At 39.7% G+C, this 22,224-nt stretch overlaps 2 protein-coding genes across 12 annotated transcripts in view; both read left to right on the top strand.

The window, feature by feature from the left end:
• Positions 1-22,224, top strand: part of LOC143212889 (phosphatase and actin regulator 2) — a 422,446-nt gene that overhangs the window by 323,261 nt on the left and 76,961 nt on the right. The gene's annotated exons all lie outside the window — the stretch shown is intronic.
• On the top strand, positions 11,853-21,890 carry LOC143213000 (uncharacterized). The gene is made up of 2 exons (XM_076432418.1): positions 11,853-13,144; positions 14,857-21,890. Coding segments are annotated over exons 1-2 (405 nt in total). The 5' UTR covers positions 11,853-13,142; the 3' UTR covers positions 15,260-21,890.

The following is a 22,224-nucleotide window of genomic DNA, read 5'->3' as shown; positions in this document are numbered from 1 at the left end:
TGATTTAGAACTCGTATTCTGTTGAAATCTGATTAGGAATCCTTATTCTGCTTAGGACAAGGTACGCATTTTTGCATGTCTTTAATTTTACAATGATTCGGTCTCGCATTGAAATCTTATTCCATTCGGACTGTACATTTCGATTTCACTTGATTATCAATTGGAAGTAGGGTTGCCAGATCTTCTATATTTGATATGAGTCTTCTGTATTTGAACTTGATCTTTACGTACCTACAGGAATTTTCAAATTCTTTGTTTGAATAAAAAAGTTTAAAATGTGCTGTGTACCTCTTTTACTTGAACTCCTATATTTTGAGCCTATCTCATGTACAGGGTGTCCCGAATTTAAATGGCAAAACTTCAGGAGCGTGTAGGGGACCGAAAAACTGAGACAAAAAGTCTTTTAGAGATTTGCTCGTTTTTGCTTCGTTTTGGAGAAAATCGCAAAAAAAGAAACAAAACAAGTTTTCATTTTTCAAAATGTTCAAATTCAAAATGTTGCCCTCCTGCAGCACTGCAAGCATTACATCTAGCACTAACTTGATAAATTGCAGCTAAACATTGTTCTGGTGATATTTGGTGCACTACATCTATGATTCGATCTCTTAATTGCTCTCATGAATTGATTGGCACCGAATAAACTTCCTGCTTCAAGGTTCCCCATACGAAGAAATCCATGGGTGTCATATCAGGTGATCGGGGTGGCCAAGAGAGCAACTGACAACGAGATATTGAATTTTTGCGATTTTCTCCAACACGAAGCAAAAACGAGCAAATCTCTAAAATTAGTTTTTCGGTCCTCTACACGCTCCTTAAGTTTTGCCATTTAAATTCGGGACACCCTGTATATATAATTGCAGCTTCCACTACTTCTTCTATATTTGGATAAAACATTTCTGGCAACCCTGATTGAAAGTGCTGTTCCATGTTTCGCTTCAAAGACTCAAAGATTCTACAGTGGCCGAAATTTCTGTAAAGTCATCTTCTCATTTTCATAGATATTTTAAAAATACCACCATTTTTGTTGATTTATCATATCTGGTCGTGTGCCTTGTTGACACTCGGATAGAGGGACTGCGCACTCTAGACCGCTATGTTTACTATTTACGTTTGTTTTCATTTTTTTTCTGTGTGGTACAGAACGCAAGTGCGAAGTTTCTACAAAGTCACTTAGTGTTTCTCTGTATTCTGAGCAGAGAACAACGGAAAATTGCAAATATTCCAAAAGTATTAGTTTTAGAACTCATAGAAATCCTGTTTGTTATAATTTGATTCACGCGTATTAGAACGCCGAGAGGAAAAGTAGTAACGAGTGAAGAAAAAGCATCAATCGATGCTTATACAGAAAATTAATAATTATATCAATTTACGTGAAAATTACGGAAAAAATCATTTGAAAGGTGGTAATAAAAAATGGTCACAGAGACAACATTCATTATCAATGAAGTCTGCGGCTAAGGAAAGGAAAAATGCAGCACAATTTCGAGCTGAATTGGAGCTCCCAGTAACAACAAGACGTGTGCAACAACTCTTAAATTCTTCTGGACAAAAATGCAACGCCAACCAGGCCTTAAAGAAGTACATAAACGGGCCCGTCTTAATTTCGCACGGGCACAAAACACAGTGACTTGTAGAAAATTCGGTGATTGTACTAGGTGTAACGTCGAAATTGTATTGTATTTCGGTCTCTGACTTTGGAATCTCATTCCACTTAGGTCTGACTTTGACGACTTGTTCCAGTTAAGTCAAACTATGAAGGCGTACTCTATTTAGGTCTGACTTTGAAGTCTCATTCCACTTAGGTCTAGCTGTGAATTCTGTTTAGATCTGATTTTGATGACTTATTCAAGCTGCGGAGCCCCATTCCATTGTGGTCTGACTTTAAAGTTTCATTCCACTTTGCTGTAGCTGTGAAGTACTGTTCTCTTTAGGTCTGGCTTTGAAGTCTCATTCTACTTGGGTCTATAGCTGGAAAGTTCAACTTCACTGATGTCCGACTAAAGTCAGACTTTAATTTACAAACTTTAAAGACAAACTAAAGACAAACTTTAAGAAGTTTTATTCCACGTACGATTTACGATTTTAATCCTGTTCGACTTGTATTTCATTATTGATTCACATTCTATTCACGTCTGATTATGAATTCTTCAATCCCACTTGAATCTATTTACCAGTTCCTGGTACGACTGGTGTCTGGCTTTGAATTCTCCTATTTAAATTTGTATTTCATTCGCAGCTTCTATTTCACTTCCAGCCAAACTTGAACTCTCCTTTCAGTGTACATCTCCATCAAAATTCCTGTTCTGCTTCAAGGAGAAAGGAAACTTCTTGTTCTACTTACAATTAGCCAGAGCTGAACTTCCCTTTCTGTTTAGTCCCGACTTCTTGTTCTGCCACTTAATTAGATTCCTTATCGTGCTACATATTGATTATTTTTCGAAACGTTCTCCTTTGTCCGACTGCCACGGCTAGTTCTGCAAGCATCGTTGTAAAAAGCTGTGTTATAACACGGTTAGATACTAAAAATTCGATTGGTTCACATTTTCTAGAAAAGTCTTGAACAGTATACATATACAGCTCAGAAGTATAGCCTCGCGAAAAATTCTTTTCCAAATGTGTCACCTCTTCTAAATCCTATCTTATGCGTCCCCGAGCCTCAAACCGTGTTAAAGCGAAACCATACGATACAAAGGCCGCATTTGCAAACAGCACCACATCCAACGAAATCCACGTACATAATACATCAGAGTTCCGCACCGCACGCGTCGGCAGATATTTGTCCAGCACAAACAACGTCGCCTAAACAAACCCCATCCCTCCGCCTGTTCACCCAAAAATAATCCCACGGAAATCATACAACCGACGGAATCCGTCGAACGTTTAATTCTCTCTTGTAACCGGACCGACCCCTGAACGTGCCGGGGATTACCGATCTAGCTGAACCGAATCCGGAATGTGTAACAATTTTATAAATACTATATCATAATCATTTTTATACATGGTACAATTTCTTTCATCGGATAAAAAGCTCGTGATTGAAAAGTCACAAAACATTCCCAAATTATGGTTTAGAGGCTTGCGTTGAGCGACGTTTTATGGAAGGGACATCGCTAGGGTGCATTGGGCCCAGTACGTGACTTTTTGTAGTTAGGTTACGGCGTTGGGCCTGTCATAGCCACTTATGTACACTGGTGGTCAAAATGGTAAGGCACCTCAAGGTTTTTAGCAATGAACATTCATTTGTACGTATATAGACGCGTAGAAAGTGAATACACAACAAAATAAGGTACTACCTTTTATATAATATACTAACAATTAGATAACTCGTTCAAACCATTTATTATTTCTACAGAAATTGTTTTTTAGTGTGGGCAAAATGATAAGGCACTTTGAATATAAAATACAAAAATTAGAATTCAACAAAATTATATACACAATTTTTGGCAGTTTTAGTAATGCGTGGACTGCCCTTTACGCTGTACCTCTTCAATCATTCTCTTCTTGGTAAACTTCTATACAGATTTTTTATATCATTTTGATGTATGCTTTCCCAAGCTTCTAAAATTGCTGATTTCAATTCGGATACTGTACTGTACTGTTTTCCACCTTCGTATAATATGCTTGACAGTCTTCCCCAAACGTTCTCGATAATGCTACACAGATGATGCTGACATTTTCTTCTTTAACTATTCAGTGCACTAACACTTTTACTTTTACGTAAAAATATAATTATTTCACAATAAGAATTGTAGTTCTAACGAATACGTACGATGCGTCTCGGATCTTAGCAATACGCTAACTGAGGTAATATTTGTAGGAGAAATACGCAGAGCTGGCTAACGTTGTTGTCAAACAATGTTACTGTTGGTTATTACTGTGGTCGTTTCAATTTGTTGTCGGACAAATTCAATGTCGCACAAAGTCGTTGTCGGTTAAAGGCGTCGTCGGACAAATCTGGAGTCGGAGAAATCTGTGTCGGTGATTTCCATGGGACCCCTACAAAACCCACACATCTAGGACCGAGGCCCTATTCTCCCTCCATCTTTCAGCCCATACAACAGACGAGGGCCCATTATTCGTATTTCCCCCGTCTGTGTATTTATCACGAGCGCCACCCACTCATGTTCTCGGCTCATTGGGCCCGCTTGAAGCACCTACTTTTAGTTCCGCCCACCCCCAAATCGCTGAAGAAGTTGGGATGAAACCCCGTAGAGGTAGGAAGGACGTTGAGTTTGCTAGCTCTCGGTCCTCCAGTTAGACTGCACCTAGAACGCACCGTGACTACACACCTAGACTTAGTAAATACCACTTTTGTTTCTAAACTTTGTATACAGTTTTAAAAATGCAGTGCTCAATATTAATAATAGTATTCCTTGATTTCTGTTTTCTTCCGAGTTGGGAATATCGTCCTGAGAAATTTGGTTTTATTCGGCACACCCAGTGCAAAAACATTCAAAGTCCGAAAGATCGCCGGATCTACCGCGAACAATTAAAATATATCTCGATTTCAAACCAAAAAGAGTAACATAAACACTTAACTAGATTCTTCTGTTCAAAGTGTTCACACACTAAGGGTCAGACTGGATCTATTCTAACCTAGACCACGAGCTGGACAAGTCAACGGGTTACACACACAAACACTATCGTCCAAGTAGATCGACGATGATGCTGTGTCACGAAGCGAATTTCGGCGCGGGTAGTCTCGTCAGTGTCTCGTCTTCCTTTTTGCGAATCTCAAGGTCGACGGGCCTCGAGGCCGGCGTGTCTACGGAGGGCTGCACCGACGCCCACGCTGAGAAGCTGGCCACGCTTAGCACGGAGAGAGAGAGAGAGAGAAAGGGAAAGGGGGATGGCAGCGAGAAAGAGGTGGCCAAGTAATGATCGATACTGCGAACGATATACACCGGATCCCGATCATGTGCCGGTAACCCTCCTCCCTCGTGGCGGTCGGTTGTGTCACGGCGACACAGAACGGTGAAGGGCGAATTTTCGTGTTTCTCCTCGTGTTTCCTCCTTCCATCTCCGCACATCGGCAGCCTCTCCCGCGCTCTCCAGTCGCCCAGCCGGCTGCGCGCCCCCTTGGAAAATGAAAAGGCCCCTCTCCACCGCTCGAGTTTTCCAGTAACGATCGGTTCCCTTGCCCGGGGTACGGAGTAGCGCGGTACAACGCGGTCGCCCCTCTGCCAGCCCTCTTCTCTCAGTCCCTCTCTCTTGTTGCCGCTCTTCTCTCTACTCACCGAGCCACCCTCTCTTTCGTTCTCAGGCTCGGAACGGCCTCGCGCGGCACCCTCTCGCCACACGATCAGATGCTGCGAATCGCGGAGTTTCCTCGCACCACCCCATCCTGCCATCCCCCGCGACTTCCGAACCACCATATAGAATGTTACGTTCCGATGAAAAAAACTTGTAGACACCTCGGAAAATTAATTAGCTCTCGGCCGTCCACTCCGAGCGACGCGCAATGAGCGTAAAACGATGAATTTTGTGTCAAAATCGAAGAACTTTCGATAGAAATGAGGTAGGATAGCTGCACCAGTGTATGAACATTTAAGAAATTATTCAGGAAGATATTTTATTTTTAAAAAAATATCTGTATTAAAGGAATCTCATATATGCCAAATGGCTCCCCATACTTCATTTGTCAAAAATAAATGAACACAAATAAAATGAAATGATTATTACTTTTCTTTATCAAACGTTAAATAAAAAATATAAAAAATACCAGTCAATGAACACTACATTCTCTCTCTAGTACCAATATATTCTTACTATATTCTTTCTATTGTACCAATAGGAATACAGCTACGAAAAAGACTCATATATTCCATTGGCCCAAGAGTCGTTATCGCTAGTATGCCGTGCGGCTTAAAATTTGTTGAAATATACAAAAGCGTTCATTTACTGGTGCCCGTTTATTCACTGGTGCAGTTACCCTAGGGCGATGATTTTTTTTTTAAATTAAAGAGGAAATATTGCAGTGCATGGGAAAAATAGTGCGTTGAGAAGTCCGTCTTCTGGACAACACTCGGATGTAGTGTGACTGACCTAAAATTATCAGCTGAGATTTTAAGCAGGAGAACGAGGAGAGCATCCTGAATATAAAATTTCAATAGCTGTATTAGTTTTTGAGATATTAAAGCTTGATTAGTAGTAGTAGTCAGCCATTTAATCCTCTTTCGAGTGCTAAGGATTAATCCTCTGTATTGTCGATTTTTATCTGATTTTGTCTAACTCGACAGCTATCCGAAGGACAAAAGCGTTTCAATTTTGTTCTCTTTTAATAACTGGCACGTTAATCTCTTTTCCATAGTAAAAGTAGATTTATTTCGATGTAGAATTCAATGTAGAAATGATGTACACGCTACGCGTTTCGAAATATTTCTTTATTCGACTCGCAGGAGAAAGAAAAACATCATTATCTCACATTGTTATCCTGGTGGAGCTAGATTGCTACAACCGCACACCTAGCGTTGTTCAACCTCGGCATTGAAATACGTTGCTCGAGGGTACGCTGCCTCGATCCGATCACTATACCGTGCACATATAAACGTCATGTATGCGTTCGTTCTTACAATGAGTGGAGAAGTTAAATAATGAGTGGATTCTTTAGCCGTGTCCTGTTCAATGGAACCTCGGTCTCTTTGAACTGCGACGAGAACTTCGCAAAGAAATTTTATTCGGCATTGATTACGACATTTTTCCGGCAGTTTTGCTTCTACTACTCGGATCGCGGGAAAATTAAACCGTACGAGAGATAACAAATGACTGGTTCGATACAAAGCTTTGTTCTTGAATTTTATATTTAACTCTGGATCGTTTTAATGCAAAGTTCAGCAAAATATCGTGTACCGCAACCGACTATATGTTTTCCTTGAAATATCCGCGTGATTTTATAGGGCAACCGAGGATGTTTATTCAACGAACATGAATTTTCCTCGTTTTTAAACGTGATAATTAAAATTATAAAATGTTCCGTGTTCGCGCGATATTGATCGACGTATTTCCACGTTATAATCTTTGAAAGCCTTCGATAGAGGGAATAAATTTTCATTGAACAGCGTCGGTACAATCGGAACGAATCGAAAATTCACGGCGGCAAAAGGTGCGAATGTATTAGCTGCGAAATATTTATTTCCACCGTTTCGTGACTTTTTGTTGCACCCGGTGGAATTGAATTGCACCACTGACCCGTATAAATTGCAGCCTCCATGGTAGCCGTGAGCGTTTCGCGGATCTAACATTTACTGTTTCAATAATCGCTAAATGTCGGGATCTATAAAGAGAAAGGTTATTCTTCGTTTGCTGTACGTGCCCCACTGTAACGTGTTGCGAGTGTTTAATACACATTTGAAATGGCACAAAAACGTTGACTAAAAATGATACTATAAAAAATTAATCTCAGGCGAAAATGTGGAGAACACACGTGGGGGTTTTGCGGTTAAACAATGGTTAAATATCCTTCTAAAAAATATTCTTTTATTAAACGAGGTTGGAGATCAACCATTGTAGATCATTTATTTACGGAAGAATTCATCGATAATGTTTTTATCGCCGACGCCATTCCCACGAATTGCGCCTCTCGCAATTGAAAATACCCCTACGGAATTCTCGATGACGATGATCGAGAAACATACGTATCCGTGAATACAGTTTTTGCATTTATGCGTGGGAGGATGACCGAAGAGGCGTTTCCTCCTTTCATAAACGTGTGCCGTCGGATATGTGATCGGTGTCGCTGTAAACTCGACTTGCATGGGAATTCGGATCGCTTTTAAATGCTTGCAAACGTGTACGAAATAAATAATCATCGACGTACGCGCCCTCCTAAAAATCGATTGGATCGTAAAAATTCGTAGAACATACAACGCATTTTTAAGGATTCCGGAAATGCGAGAACATTATTTTTCACTGAGAATTTTTCTAATTGTATTTTCGATCAGTGACTATTAAATATCAAAGCTGTAGAATTTCTAAATCTCCAACACATTCCTAAATAAGTAAAACCAGAGAATAATTCTTTAATAGTTGAGAGCTGCACAATTTCTAATAAATCGGCTTCTAAGCATTTTCGGTCAGTGATTATTAAATTTATCAAAGCTGTGTAGGATCTCTCAATTTCCAATACATTCCTAAATAAGTAAAACCAGAGAATAATTCTTTAATAGTTGAGAGCTGCACAATTGCTAATAAATCGATTTCTAAGCATTTTTGGTCAGTGATTATTAAATTTATCAAAGCTGTAGGATCTCTCAATTTCCAACACATTCCTAAATAAGTAAAACCAGAGAATAATTCTCTAATAGTTGTGAGCTGCACAATTTCTAATAAATCGACTTCTAAGCATTTTCGGTCAGTGATTATTAAATTTATCAAAGCTGTAGGATCTCTCAATTTCCAACACATTCCTAAATAAGTAAAACCAGAGAATAATTCTTTAATAGTTGAGCTGCACAATTTCTAATAAATCGGCTTCTAAGCATTTTCGGTCAGTGATTATTAAATTTATCAAAGCTGTGTAGGATCTCTCAATTTCCAATACATTCCTAAATAAGTAAAACCAGAGAATAATTCTTTAATAGTTGAGCTGCACAATTTCTAATAAATCGACTTCTAAGCATTTGTGGTCAGTGATTATTAAATTTATCAAAGCTGTAGAATTTTTCAATTTTCAATACATTCCTAAATAAGTAAAACCAGAGAATAATTCTCTAATAGTTGTGAGCTGCACACAATTTCTAATAAGCCGAGTCCTACGTAAAGAAGTCATAAAATAATTTCTTCGTAGACCTGATCAAATTATTTTCGAAGTGCACGAGTATCTCGAGCCAATTCATTTTATTTTAGATAGTCTAACACATTTATGACAGAATCACGGCACGTGTACGACGTGAAACGAAGTTCTTTCATTTATAACTGCCCCGTCCTTGGAGAAAATGAAGATGACCAACGGTGTGCAGCGTTATACGAAAATGCACAATGATATCTGTCTGCATTCGTTATGCAAGCTGGACGTTTCTCCATACTCGCGTAACGCGAACATCGAGCATCAAAGTGTGCATACCCTTAGTGAAAAAGCAGACTGTTCTCGAGGAATGTTTTAAACAATAATGATGAATAAACAGAAGGAACATATTTAAACTATTTGCTATGGTTTTACGCACTCGTGAGCGTAAACGAGCATGCAGAGTAAAATAAAAATGTGTTTGCTCAACGGTGGCTAGAAGAGACTTTTATTCCATGTTTTTATTTCCTGCGACCGGAACACAAACAGGAACAGTCATTTTCGCTGCTTAGTAATTTCTTTTCAAGCAAGGCAAACTAAAAACAGAATAACAAATTTGATAATCTTTAAATACGTTGTCGTGTGAAATCGTTAAATAAATTTCACCAAGAGAAGATTTTAATGAAAACGTTCTCGTAATTTTGACAAGTCATTGCAGACCATTTATTACTCGCTACTCTCTCGGTGATAATTAATATCATTCTTCAGAAAACCAGTCCATTAAAACGCTACTTCCGCATTCAAAATCCGCAGCCCATCAATAGTCTTCCGTTGCGAAGAATAAATGAAAAAGCTCCCCTCACAATGATAAATAACCCGAAAAACAGAACTCAATTTTCATAGTATATATCACTGGACATCGTGAACCGATGCTCGGCCCAATCATCCCTCGTCTCTTGAAAAATTCAGCAGTAGGAAATAAATGATCGTGAAGGAATGAAGAATCGAGATAACCTTTTCGCGAATACTGACGGCTAAAATCTAGTAAAAACTATATAAAACAATTCGGAATAATAAATGACTAACAGTGATGATATATAAAACAAAATATCTTCAATTTGTGTAAAAAACATATATTCGAAACTTAATTATGAATCTTCATTTCCAAAATAATCGACAAAACCACTTTACAAACCCATTCGCAGCTTCCAATCCTCTGCCATCAATATTTTTTCAACAAAAACTGAAACATTTTCCAATCAATGTTTCAAGAGCTTTTAACGCCAAACAAAATGGTTTGTTTTCGGAGTTGTGCTCCCGGCTTAATTGAATAACTACAAACTCGAACACTTCTGCTTTGTTCCTGAAACGTGCCATCATTAACGATAAAAAGTTTTTCGATGGTTCTAGAAGAGTCATTTCGTGTAGTAGCCAAGAGGTTTTTCCATTCGAATATTACCCTGACGTTTGGATGATTTATCCTAGCTTGATCTATGATTAGTATACGGTATATAAGTGTGTCTTACAGAAGTTGAAAGCTACAACCATGAAATATTGTTAGAATTGCGTTGTGGGATGTAAGAGCTTAACAATGACATACAACCTCCTTGAAGAAATAGCACTCAGATCATGCAGGTGAAGTGACCATTCGTTGTTACAGGTTTTGCACTCCAAATTCACCCTTTTGCAAGTCAATTTCACCCTTCTGCAAATTAATTTTACTCTTTTGCAAATCAAAAGTGAACCTTTAACAAATAAAGTATGTTTAAGTAAGTTTTTGTGAAAAAAAATCAAATCAAATGTAAATTTATCGTTAAGAAATTGAAAATTTTATTTATCGCAAAGATGTACATCAAATACTTATTTACAAGTATAACATGTATATTCATTGTAGCCATTTTTTCCGATTGATAAATTTTAGAAATGAAAGTACATATCGCCGTCTGAATGTAAGAACTAGGTAACTTGAAATTTGGACATTTTGTGTTATCTGCTTCGTATTAAAGAAGAAATTAAGTAGAATTTAATGTAAAAACTGGGCAAACTGTCAAAGTAATCTACGACATTTAGTGAGCAGTGTTCAAAGTAGATAAAAAATAAATACAGATTTCTATTTATGTTATAAATGGGCAACTCGACTTTTATAAATTTTTTTTAATCCAAAATGATGTTTTTTTTATATATTGTTCTACTTAAAATAAAGAAATATAAGCAGATATTGGCATTATATTTAAAATAACGATATCTACCCTACCATAATCTTAAAACCTTAAAATACTTTTTCATCAATTTCCCTAAAATAAGGAATTGTAAGTTACCTAGTTCTTACAGCATTGAGTATTGAGGCTTAGGTTTACATCACAGTAATGACAGTGTCCAGGGTTGGACAAAAATTTTATGTAAGAAAAATTTCGAATGAAGTGAGTTTATTCCAAGTGGGTTTTAAACCCAGTTTATTCGAAATTTTTATGTAGAGATAAAATTTTTGCTCAACTCTGCGTGTGTCTAATGTCCAACGTCACACAGCACTTCGCTGTACGCTCCTGTCCTTGGTGACTTTTTCTGAACTCAAGGGAGATGCTTTCAAATGTAATTAATTTGAAATATTCTTAATGGGTGAAATTGATTTGCAAATGGTTGAGTTTGATTTGCAAAAAGGTGAAATTGATTTACAAAAAGGTGAAATTGATTTACAAAAAGGTGAAATAGATTTACAAAAAGGTGAAATTGATTTGCAAAAAGGTGAAATTGATTTGCAACAGGGTGAACTTGGGGGTGCAAACCCATGAATGTTTGCTAAATATGTAGAATCAAAGAAAATATAGTAGAAAGGAGGAGATGAGTAGAGATAGGGCCTTCTACCTTGCAGCGTTTGCCCGGTCCTGCATGAATCCCCGGCACGAACGCAGCCCTCGGTCGCCCACGCGTCTCGCAGCGGCGATCTCGCGCTCGCTGGCCGCCGAGAAGTATTCCCGGTTTGCGCACGCAACCAACCCCCGAGAATCGGCCGCCTCCGACACCCCTCGGTCCCGACGCTCGGCGATCTTCGGCCGGGCTCGACGGAGCCGCGGCAAAGAAAGACGGAGAACCGTTCGCCGTCAGTACGGTGGACGCTCTTCGCCGGAGCGCACCTTCAACCAAGTGTGGATTTATCGGTGTCGGTCGTCGCGCGCGCAACTGGTGATCGATTCTCGTTTCCGCCACCGGTCGCCACCTCCGAACTGTCCAGGATCTGTCAAGGTCACCCGTTGACAACCCGACTCCCTCGCAGCAGGTGCACGCATACGTCGACTGGGTGTCCGCGTGCTCGGTTCACCGGAAATCGTCGCTCCCTTCAACTCCACAATCGATTCTTCACGTCCGACATCAATTCAATTTCAACCTATAAACAATCGCGAGCTATTCCACTTAACGGGATCTAAGATTCACATTTTTATTTTCTTTTCGAGTGAACCGAGGGGTGAGTTTTCCGGTTGCTTCTTCAACGACTGCAGAGGTTGATCGAGATTTGTTTGGAATCGTTAGATCTATAGTGTCCGGCTCTTTGAATTGTCGAGTGGAACGTTATCTCCCAGTTATCGGAAAATGACATCTCTAGATATTGAATTCTAATAGAAATAACATCGATTATATCCAGCATTTCTTACACTTCGGTCAAAGTTTTTTGCAACTGTTAGTAGTGGGGAACATAGGGGTTGTTTCGGGGATGAAGTAATTGCTTCGGAAATGGAAGTTCTTTTAAATCCTTATAATCACGGTTAATCACATTTATAAGCCACAAGTAAAGTTCAGAATACAAAAGTTAAGAGCTCTACTCTTCACTCGCGAAACTGTTTCACTCGAAGGTAGAAATTGCGGGGGGATAATAACGAGTTTTGCCTTTTTATTACGGAAAGTCGGTTTCGCAATAGAAAAATTTTAAAAAGTTAAATCTTCGTGTCGGATAGAAAATGATCGATACCGATGATTAGAGATTTTTCAAACTGGTCAAGTATTCCAGTCGGAAGTATTTGTATGAATAAAGATTGCCGCAAAGTGACCAAGACCGAAATCAATTTTCTCAAGCAAGCCAGCTGCTCTTCTAAGCGCAAAACGGATATCGAAAGGAATCATCTCCTCGGGGGATTCCTCGATTTTATTTCTCGTAACCGGGATCGACGTCGTGAATCAAGTGGTTTTTTTTCACAGCTCGGAACGATTCCGGGAGAACTTCGAAGCGACGTTTTAACGGCTGCTAATTAAAAGTTTCCACCGTTCGCGGTTCGATTCGCGGACGCAACTGGTGTTAAAAACATAATAGCCTCGATTGTTCGGCTGGAGCGAGCGGCTCGTCGCGAAAATAACAGCCGGGCAATTCGCGACGGACACCCAGTCAGTTTCCAGAACGCTATTGTTGAAACGTATCGCGTTGATCGTATCAATGTACCGTCTATTCGAGAGCACCATTTCTATTCAAGTTCAACCCGTTCCTCGAGTTGTCTTTCGGTCGCTGCGAGGAGGGTGAAAGTGAACAACTTCGTGTAGAAAAATGGAAGCATACTTTCCAATCATTTCTATCAATTTACGAATAAAATAGATGACCACATCTCGATCCGTTGATTTGTTAAATTTATCACGTGAAAGTGAACAACTTCGTGAACAAAAATGGAAGCATACTTTCCAATCATTTCTATCAATTTACGAATAAAATAGATGACTACATCTCGATCCGTTGATTTGTTAAATTTATCATGCGAAAGTGAACAATTTTGTGAACAAAAATGAAAGCATACTTTCCAATCATTTCTATCAATTTACGAATAAAATAGATGACCACATCTCGATCCGTTGATTTGTTAAATTTATCCTGTGAAAGTGGACAACTTCGTGAACAAAAATGAAAGCATACTTTTCACAATCGTTTCTATGCATTCACGAATAAAATAGATGACTTAATCAGTTTATTTTTGTAAATTTATCATGTGAAATTCTTGTATTTTCGTTGACGCTGCAACGAAATAATTGTTTCGAGGCTCGAGACAGTTCATTTTTGCCCTCGAGCAACGCACTTCGCGATTGTTAAACAATTCTCCGTGAGCATGCAACATTCATACGATCAGTAATAGTTTCAAAGCCCAGTTCACCACCAGACTCGCATCTAACGGAGCCCTTGCGTAGCCCTTTGCGCCCGATGTGTCAGCTTAATTGTCTCCGAGTTATTAATAGTTCTACTCGAGGCGACTCTGCATAATTTTCTTGATAAATTATACAATATATTGTGTCGTTTCCGCACCGGCGAGCGGAATAAATTCCCATTATGCGACAAAATATATCACGTGAAGACAGAAGAATGGAGCTATCAAGAATTTAGTGCTGTCCTGTATTTGTCATCGCGTGAAACAAATGAGACAAATGAACGCAGCCGCTAAAGTGAATATCAATGAACGATACGAATGAAACATATACCACAAACTTGAAGCGCAGAAAGATTTTACCGTTGTGCAATAAACTCTATTCTCTCGATTTGCATAGTGTCTCTATAAATCAGCCGATTGGGAGACGTCCAAGTAAACAGTAGCATAAACTCCAGTGATCGTAATAATTTATTCACGAGAGCGAAGCAGATTTTTTTCTTGGATGTTCTACTTATCCGGAACCTAAAAATTTCGTGAAAGATTGTCCGACGAATGTGCAAATTAACGAAATATTTACGAGACCCGATCTACTTTTACCGTTCGAGAATAAAAAATTTCTATAAGAGATCACCGTCGACTATCCGATCAATGTAACGAATTCAAAAAATATTTCCGAGTGAACCTCTCTAAGTTGGATCTCGTCTAAAAGAAAATGACCGCGGTTGTCCGACGAATGGAGCAAATTAAAAATTTCGTGAGACAATTCAGTAAGTGCTGAATCGAGCGCAAAACGGCCACCGGGAGCAAAGAGGCCGTCCCTAACTCATTTCCGGCATGGTTCCAACAGCCGGACGCCATTCATCCGCCATGAACCGCGCAGAAATCATCGAAATCATCCGGCAGTGAGTCGAGATCATACCCGGATCACGGCGGGGCGAGGGGGGGTGTTCTCGAGTCGTGTCTGAATCGATCCACTCGCTTAGATTGATCGCGTGCGCAAAAAACCGAATCCTGATCCAGGGAAGCTACGCAGAAAGGTTCCCCGGGGTCCCGTCCGCCATCTTGGATCACGGTGTCCAGCCCCGGGCGGCACGGACGACGAAGCATCGCGCCAGACACGAAATCCCAGAAGGAAGAGATGAGCGGCGTCGGTTTTCTCGCGGCCGTGAAAACGTTCGCGCCGGGCGGTCGTCGACGTCGACGCTGCGAGAAGCAGCAGAAAGTGCTCGAGCTTCCGACCGGGTACGCGATGCAACCGGATGTCGTGCCATGCTGGGACGCTGCCCCACCGATCACGCCGCCGGCGGCGTTTCTACCTCCTGGATACAAGAAGGGGTTCCCAGGTGAGAGACGAGGTTTCACATTTATGCTCGTTCTTTCGGCAGAACTCGTACCCTATTCAACAGCTTCAAGAGAGACCTAAGCCAGAAGCATCCCTCGTCTACCTCGGACGCGACGAGGTCTTAACTCTGTATGGAGCTAGAGTTGATGTAGACTCAAAGTGAATTTAATTGGCCTTAGCTAGATCTAAGACTTAAACTAGACTTTGTCTAGTCATAGACTCTAGACTTGGATGTGAGTCAGCGAAGTCATTTCACCTGAATATGACTTGATTTAGGATTCTTTCAAGCCTCGTCCAAGTCTAGCCTTAAAAAAGGTTTTGTTTCTGTGTAATCTGAAATTGATTCTTGATTACGCATACCCTATTGAACAGCTGCGGCTTCAAAAGAGACCTAAACTGGAAGTAACATTCGTCTGCCTTAGACACAATAAGGTCTTAACTCTGTATGGAGCTAGAGTTGATCTAGACTCAAAGTGAATTGAATTTGGCTTTAGCTTGGTCTTAGACTTCACCCAGAATTTAACTGGTCTTAAACTAGGTTCAGCCACAGAGTTGACTCTAGTCCTGGATGTGAGTCAGCAAAATCATTTCACCTGAATATAACTTGATTTAGGATTCGTCCAAGCCTTGTCCAGGTCTAGCCTTAAAGAAGGTTCTGTTTCTGTGTAATCTAAAATTGATTCTTGATTACGTATACCCTATTGAACAGCTGCGGCTTCAAGAGAGACCGAAGCCGGAAGTAACACTCGTCTGCCTTAGACACAATAAGGTCTTAACTCTGTATGGAGCTAGAGTTGATCTAGACTCAAAGTGAATTTAATTGGCCTTAGCTAGATCTAAGACTTAAACTAGACTTTGTCTAGTCATAGACTCTAGACTTGGATGTGAGTCAGCGAAGTCATTTCACCTGAATATGACTTGATTTAGGATTCTTTCAAGCCTTGCCCAGGTCTAGCCTTCAAGAAGGTTCTATTTCTGTGTAATCTGAAATTGATTCTTGGTTAAACTACCTATAACTTTTTCCCGGAGACTCAGACCCTATCGAACAGCTGTGGCTTTAGGAGAGAAATATTAAATTCGTTCGTCTTTGGTCATCCAATTGAAAAATCACAAGGCCTTCTTATTAATATCTTCACTACCACCGTCACAAATATGCGGCATCCATAATCTGCTAGTTCGCTTAAAAACAGTCAAATTAATTTTATGCACTCTCTCTTCGTTGTTTAAAGTCATAGCAGAATGCATAATTTTCAGAGAATCCGTGACTTCCTTCTGCTAAACTGTTTTGATCATTCAAAACTGAGTACGTTGCGTTTAATAAAACTTTCAAACAAGGAAGGTAAACAACGAAACAAATGCTGCTAGCGAACGTGTTAAACAATTTTTTCATTTACGAATGATAAATGGACTATTCCGTATAACTGTAAACCTTCGCGGACTATTTTGTATGTCTCGCGCGTCGATCGTATTTCACTTTTATCGAGTGATAGGCTTCGGCAGTTCACGTCAAATAAAACGCGGTCTAGTGCGTTTACAGCACATTTTGTTTGTTCGCACGTCGCGTTACCGGTCTACTGTATCTCCGGGTTGGCTGTTCGCGGCGATTCAACGGTTAACAAAACAAAAAAGTAACAGTCATTTTTCGTTCTCAGGAGGTCCAACGATCGACGAGAGGAAATAAAACGGATCGTTGCCGGCGTACACCGAACAAATATCGATATTCCTCGGCGTTTTTCATTACTTAGCGAACGCCGGTGGTGTATTTATCTAGCACGGTGGATTTTTTTCGCACCGTTTCTACAAAATAAATGAAATTGATTAAAAAATGTTCGAGAATGTTCGTGAAATCGGTGCAAACTAGGTCTTCTCGAAAGCTAATATTTCATTAAAGTAAACTGAACAGGACTTCAACAGGAAGTTCAAGTCTTTTGAAGCAATTTATCAGTCAGTTTTTCAGGGTATACGCAAAGTTTCTTACATTGAAACACCCCCTATAAGGGTAATTTTATAAAGGCAGTTTCTCATTATATCAAATACCATATTAATTAATGCATGATTAACATTAAAAGCATCCAGTTTAATGCAACTCCGCTCCACTGTGCGAAATGTCGATTACGTCGTCTTAAATTTCATTTAAAATGAATAAGTAAATGGAATTTATCGGAACATTAAGTCAGCGCTATATTTCAGAGATTTGCTTCGGCGAAATGATTTCGAATGCTCGTCCGCTAATGGCGCGGTAATTGGTAAAATTCAGGAACTGTTCTCCAGTCACGAATTCCGAGGTTAATGAAGCCGGTCGTTGATTCCGTCGGTGTCGTTTTCCACGCGCGAAAGTGAAATTAGGCAAAAATGGTGCGTGATTTCAATCTTTTTTTTTTTTGTTTGATCGTGGCGATGACACACGCGGAAATCCGAGAGAGTCGACGGCTCGTGTTTGCGAACGTGATAAAATTGCGTGGACGGTTTTGTTGAGAACCATCCCCGGACACGGAATTAATTCGAGAACGTTTCGCTTCGCGTTGATAAAGCGGCAGATATTATCGGAAACTGCGGATGAATGGTCAGTCTAAATAAATGTCCCGAAACGCGGAAAAAAAAGAAATAAATCAAACGAACCGTTTGTTCGGAAACGACACAGAAAGAAATATAACGGCGATGCGAAATTTATAATATTATCCTACCCATAAGCTGCAATTTTGCTTCACTCTGGCAATCATTCGTTTAATTCCTTCGCAGCGGAGAACATTTGCACATTCGGAGCGCGGAATGCAATCATAACGTCAAATAAACATTTTAAGAGGAATTCATGGGGATTACATTTTCATGCGCTAACGAATTGCTTATACATTTTCATTCGGGGAACAACTCCGTTATTTTCGGCGGACAATCAGCCTATAAAATGTTTACTGTGGAATGTTCCGCGAAAGAAGACTCCTGAATGTTTATAGGCGATTCAACTGTTCGATTTCGAGAAACAAATATGATGCATTCGATAACTTTCCGAGTTGTATTAATGCTCATACAGACTTCGTTAAACATGACGTTGAATTGATTATTTACGTTTAACGAAAATGTTTGGAAAAGTATTTATCACTGGACCAAGGATAGATATCTGTGCATTTAAAATACATGGAAATTTATGAAACAGCAGAATGCATTAATATTAAAAAAGTAATGAAGCATTTTTGGTCTAGTTTCCCCGCAAAAAATGTTTAACCAACGAAAGGGATTTGTTCTTGAATACAATTTTGAAGAAATATTCTACGAAAATGGAAAATTACGTCGAGATCTACAGTGTACGGCTTTCTACTGGCAAATGGAAATAATCTGGCAAACCCCTTGAACTTGACTCGCGGATCGACTGTTTCCGCAGGGTCAACAGCATGTTCATCGTCGTGTCGCGTCGAAAACCGTTTCCAGCCGATCGTTCACTGGTCCAGAAAATTTCCAATCGCATTTCCACCCTGGCAAGGGGGTGGCGCAGACGGAAATCTGATCTCAAACATCGTCCAACCTCCTCGAGCGTACCGCCCCCGACTCCAAAGAAACCTTCTGGAAAGGTCTGACCTTTTCCGCGATTTCAACTTCGCCTCTCACCTGAGAACATTCCCATGATTTTTAAAAAACTACGGTTTTATTGGCGGAATGTTTCTCGCGCAATCTCTTTGTTTCATCCCTGCGGACCTCTGCCGACCTTGAGTCTCCTTCTTTTCTGGAAAATGGCACTATATATTTCTACGGTGAATTTTCTACTTACAGTTTCCCTGCGATTTCCCTACAAATTTTATGATGCTTCAAGTTAAGTACATACTTGTTTTATACGATATTCGCGTGTCTACTTTAACAGATTTTCCGTGGTTACACCGCGGGTAAACATTTGCGGACCATGGGTAAACAGTTGTACTCTTCATCTCGAGAGTTATTGTACACTTTCCGGGACACCGGCGATATTTTACTAAAATATTAACGTTGCTGAAATCTTTGCCTGATACGTTCATTGTGAAAATTTATGCAGATCTGCTATTCTTTCTTTCCAAAATCAATGCTTTCTATGAATATGGAATGAATTTCATGAAATAAATACATACATTTTAACAAATCTTCTATAATTGATCGCTTGATTGCTGTTTATTCACTTTCACCTACTCAATTTTGCTATAAATACATAAAGATCCGCAGTGTGTTGATCGTACACACACTTCACGCTAGAATCACTGTTTTGACAAATGAACCAGACGACTTCAATTTTCGTTGCGAAGCTAGAAATTTATTGCATGTCATCCACTGAATTAATCGTTCCAGCTTTACAGAAAAATTGAAGTTACCAGAATATGCCAGAACATACCAGACTCTATGTGTAAAAAAGTGATTCCGACTTAAAGTGTGCGTGTGTGATCAATAGTAACACATAAAGTGTCCGGTCTAACTAAGAAAAACAAATTTTTTTTTAGAAATTCCACTTTATTCATCAACATACTCTCCTTCAAGAGTGATGCATTCATTCCAACGCTCCTCTAACTTTTCGATGCCCTTTATGTAAAACGATTTGCCTTTTTCTCTCAAAATAAGCCTCCGTTTCGGCAATCACTTCTTCATTTGAGCCAAATTTCTTTCCCTGTAGCATCTTTCCCATGTCTGCAAAAAGCCAGTAGTCGCTGTGGGCCAAATCTGGAGAGTACGGTGGGTGGGGAAGCAATTCAAAGCGTAATTCGTCCAATTTAACCATTGTTTTCATCGCGCTCTGAATCGTCGACGCGTTGTTGTTTCTGGTCCGATGTGAGCAAACGCGGCACCCACTTCGAAAGCAACTTGCGCATGCCCAAATTTTCATGTAAAATTGTAAAGACACTGCCTTCTGATATCTTCAAGGTGTCAGCTATCTCACGCAACTTCATATTACAGTCTTTTAAAACTATTTTGTGGACATTATTTATGTTTACCGGAATAACTGCCGATTTTGGGCGACCAGAGCGTTCAGCATCATCGGTGCTTGTACGACCGCGTTTAAATTCAGCATACCAGTCAATGATAGTTGATTTCCCTGGTGCAGAGTCCCCATAATGCTTATCAAGCCACTGTTTGGCTTCAACAGTATTTCTCCCCATCAAAAAACAGTGTTTAATCAACACACGAAATTCCTTTCTATCCATTGTCTTGAAAATTACAAAACTGGGATCACTAAAACGACTGTAACCCCTAAACTAACGGTCAGAATGCCATGAAATATTGACACGTACAGTTTGAAGATTAGTACTATCCGGAAATCACGTGGGTCTGTCAACAATGTTGCCATACATGTGTCAGGCCCGGGAACTTATTGAGTGATGTGTTATGTTGTGTGTAAGCAGTTCGAGCAACGAAATTTTCGAACGAGTCACTTTCAACGAATGAATCCATGATTATCGCGGTTCTCGGCAGCGCGTCGTATCGGAGAAAATATCCGCAGCATTCCAAACGATTCTCAGTACGCCAATTACGCGAAATAGTTGGCACACGCGTCGGACAAGCGATTCTCGGGAGTAAAAACGCAATCGTGATGTGTCCCCGAGCGTCTTTTGTTCTCGCAGAAGAATTGGAGAGAGAGAATCACGGGATGATAGAGGGGTTTTCGGTCTGTTGTCATCGGTTCTTTTCTGGTTTCGGGAACGAAACCGAGAGTCGATTTGGCCGCCGCGACTCGACGATCGGGTCGAGGTCGAGTTCCTCGGGTAGCGCGCCGGGTCCGCGAGCGTATTAATGCCGGCGCGGCGTGACAACTGGGTCGAATTGTTCATTGATGAATCACGAGGCGCCGTGCACGAATTTTCGGGGCTCCCGTGGCCCAGTTCTGTCCTCGTGTTCTCTTTCTGCTCTCTTTCGGCCGATCATCGTCTCCGCCGACGCGACGCGACGCTGAAACACAAGCTATATCGTCCGTAAGTATTCGGACACCTGGCACATTCCGGTAAACAGAGTATTAACACGTTCGCTGTCGTTTCTATATGTGGGTGACACCATTCTTCGTCCGTCTTCAACACCTTGAACCAAACAAAACATTAAAATAAGTCATGATTTGTTAACCCTTCGCACTCCAAGCTATTTTAACTGGTAAATCAAGTATAAGAATCGTCGACATTACATTCTACAAGCCCTAATTAGTAGACTGCGGATCTTTATGTATTAGGTTGTCCCAAAAGTTCCTTCCGGAATGTATTCTTTTAATATTGCTAAATAAATATTATGTTGTCCCAAAAGTTGGTTTTCGATTCATGCACATAATGCAAATTCATGTTAGGAAGTACTAAAACATCAACATAAAGATTATCGCATTGTTTGTATTTATTTAGCAACATTAAAGGAACACATTCCGGAAGGAACTTTTGGGACAACCTAATATTTATAACAAAATTGAGTAAGTGCAATTCGAAATTGTTGGAAAATTAAAAAAATTGAAAATACCAATAAATAATTTCTCCTTTATTAAAATCATTAAGGGAAAAAATAACATTCGATTTGGTTTCTATTTCTTGCAATCGATGCAGACAATTTTTATTTTGCATAAAGATCCGCAGTCTACTATTTAGATTTGATTTATTTGAATTAGTTAAATAGACAGCGAATTTTACGCATTTATGACAAAAAAGAATTAAAACAGTGAAAATATTAATGGAAATTAAAAATACTGTTATATTATTCTCAACATATTAAACATATTCAGGAAGAAAATCAATTTCTATTTCGCCCCAGTTTGTTGCAAATCAGGTAGAAAATTTTTATTTTCCATAAGGAGAACCGCTGTCTTTAAATAAATATTATAATAACATTCACACATTTTCTTCTTTCAGATGCTGGAAATAGAATTTCTTTAAAATCTGACATTTTACAAATGCAACATAATTTGTTAAAGAATAAACTCATTAAAAATCGGGCGAGCCCGTCAAGAATCAAGCAAGTCGGTTTAGACGATTTTATACATTTCATACAAGTATTATAATAGCTCCCACGTTCCCTTATACAGGGTGTCTTAACTGAAGGAGGCCACCTAAATATCTCCTTTACTTTTG

Source organism: Lasioglossum baleicum, chromosome 1 (assembly GCF_051020765.1).
Source record: "Lasioglossum baleicum chromosome 1, iyLasBale1, whole genome shotgun sequence".
Lineage (NCBI taxonomy): Eukaryota > Metazoa > Arthropoda > Insecta > Hymenoptera > Halictidae > Lasioglossum > Lasioglossum baleicum.
The sequence above is the reverse complement of the archived record's forward strand: the minus strand, read 5'-3'. Positions and strand labels throughout refer to the sequence as shown.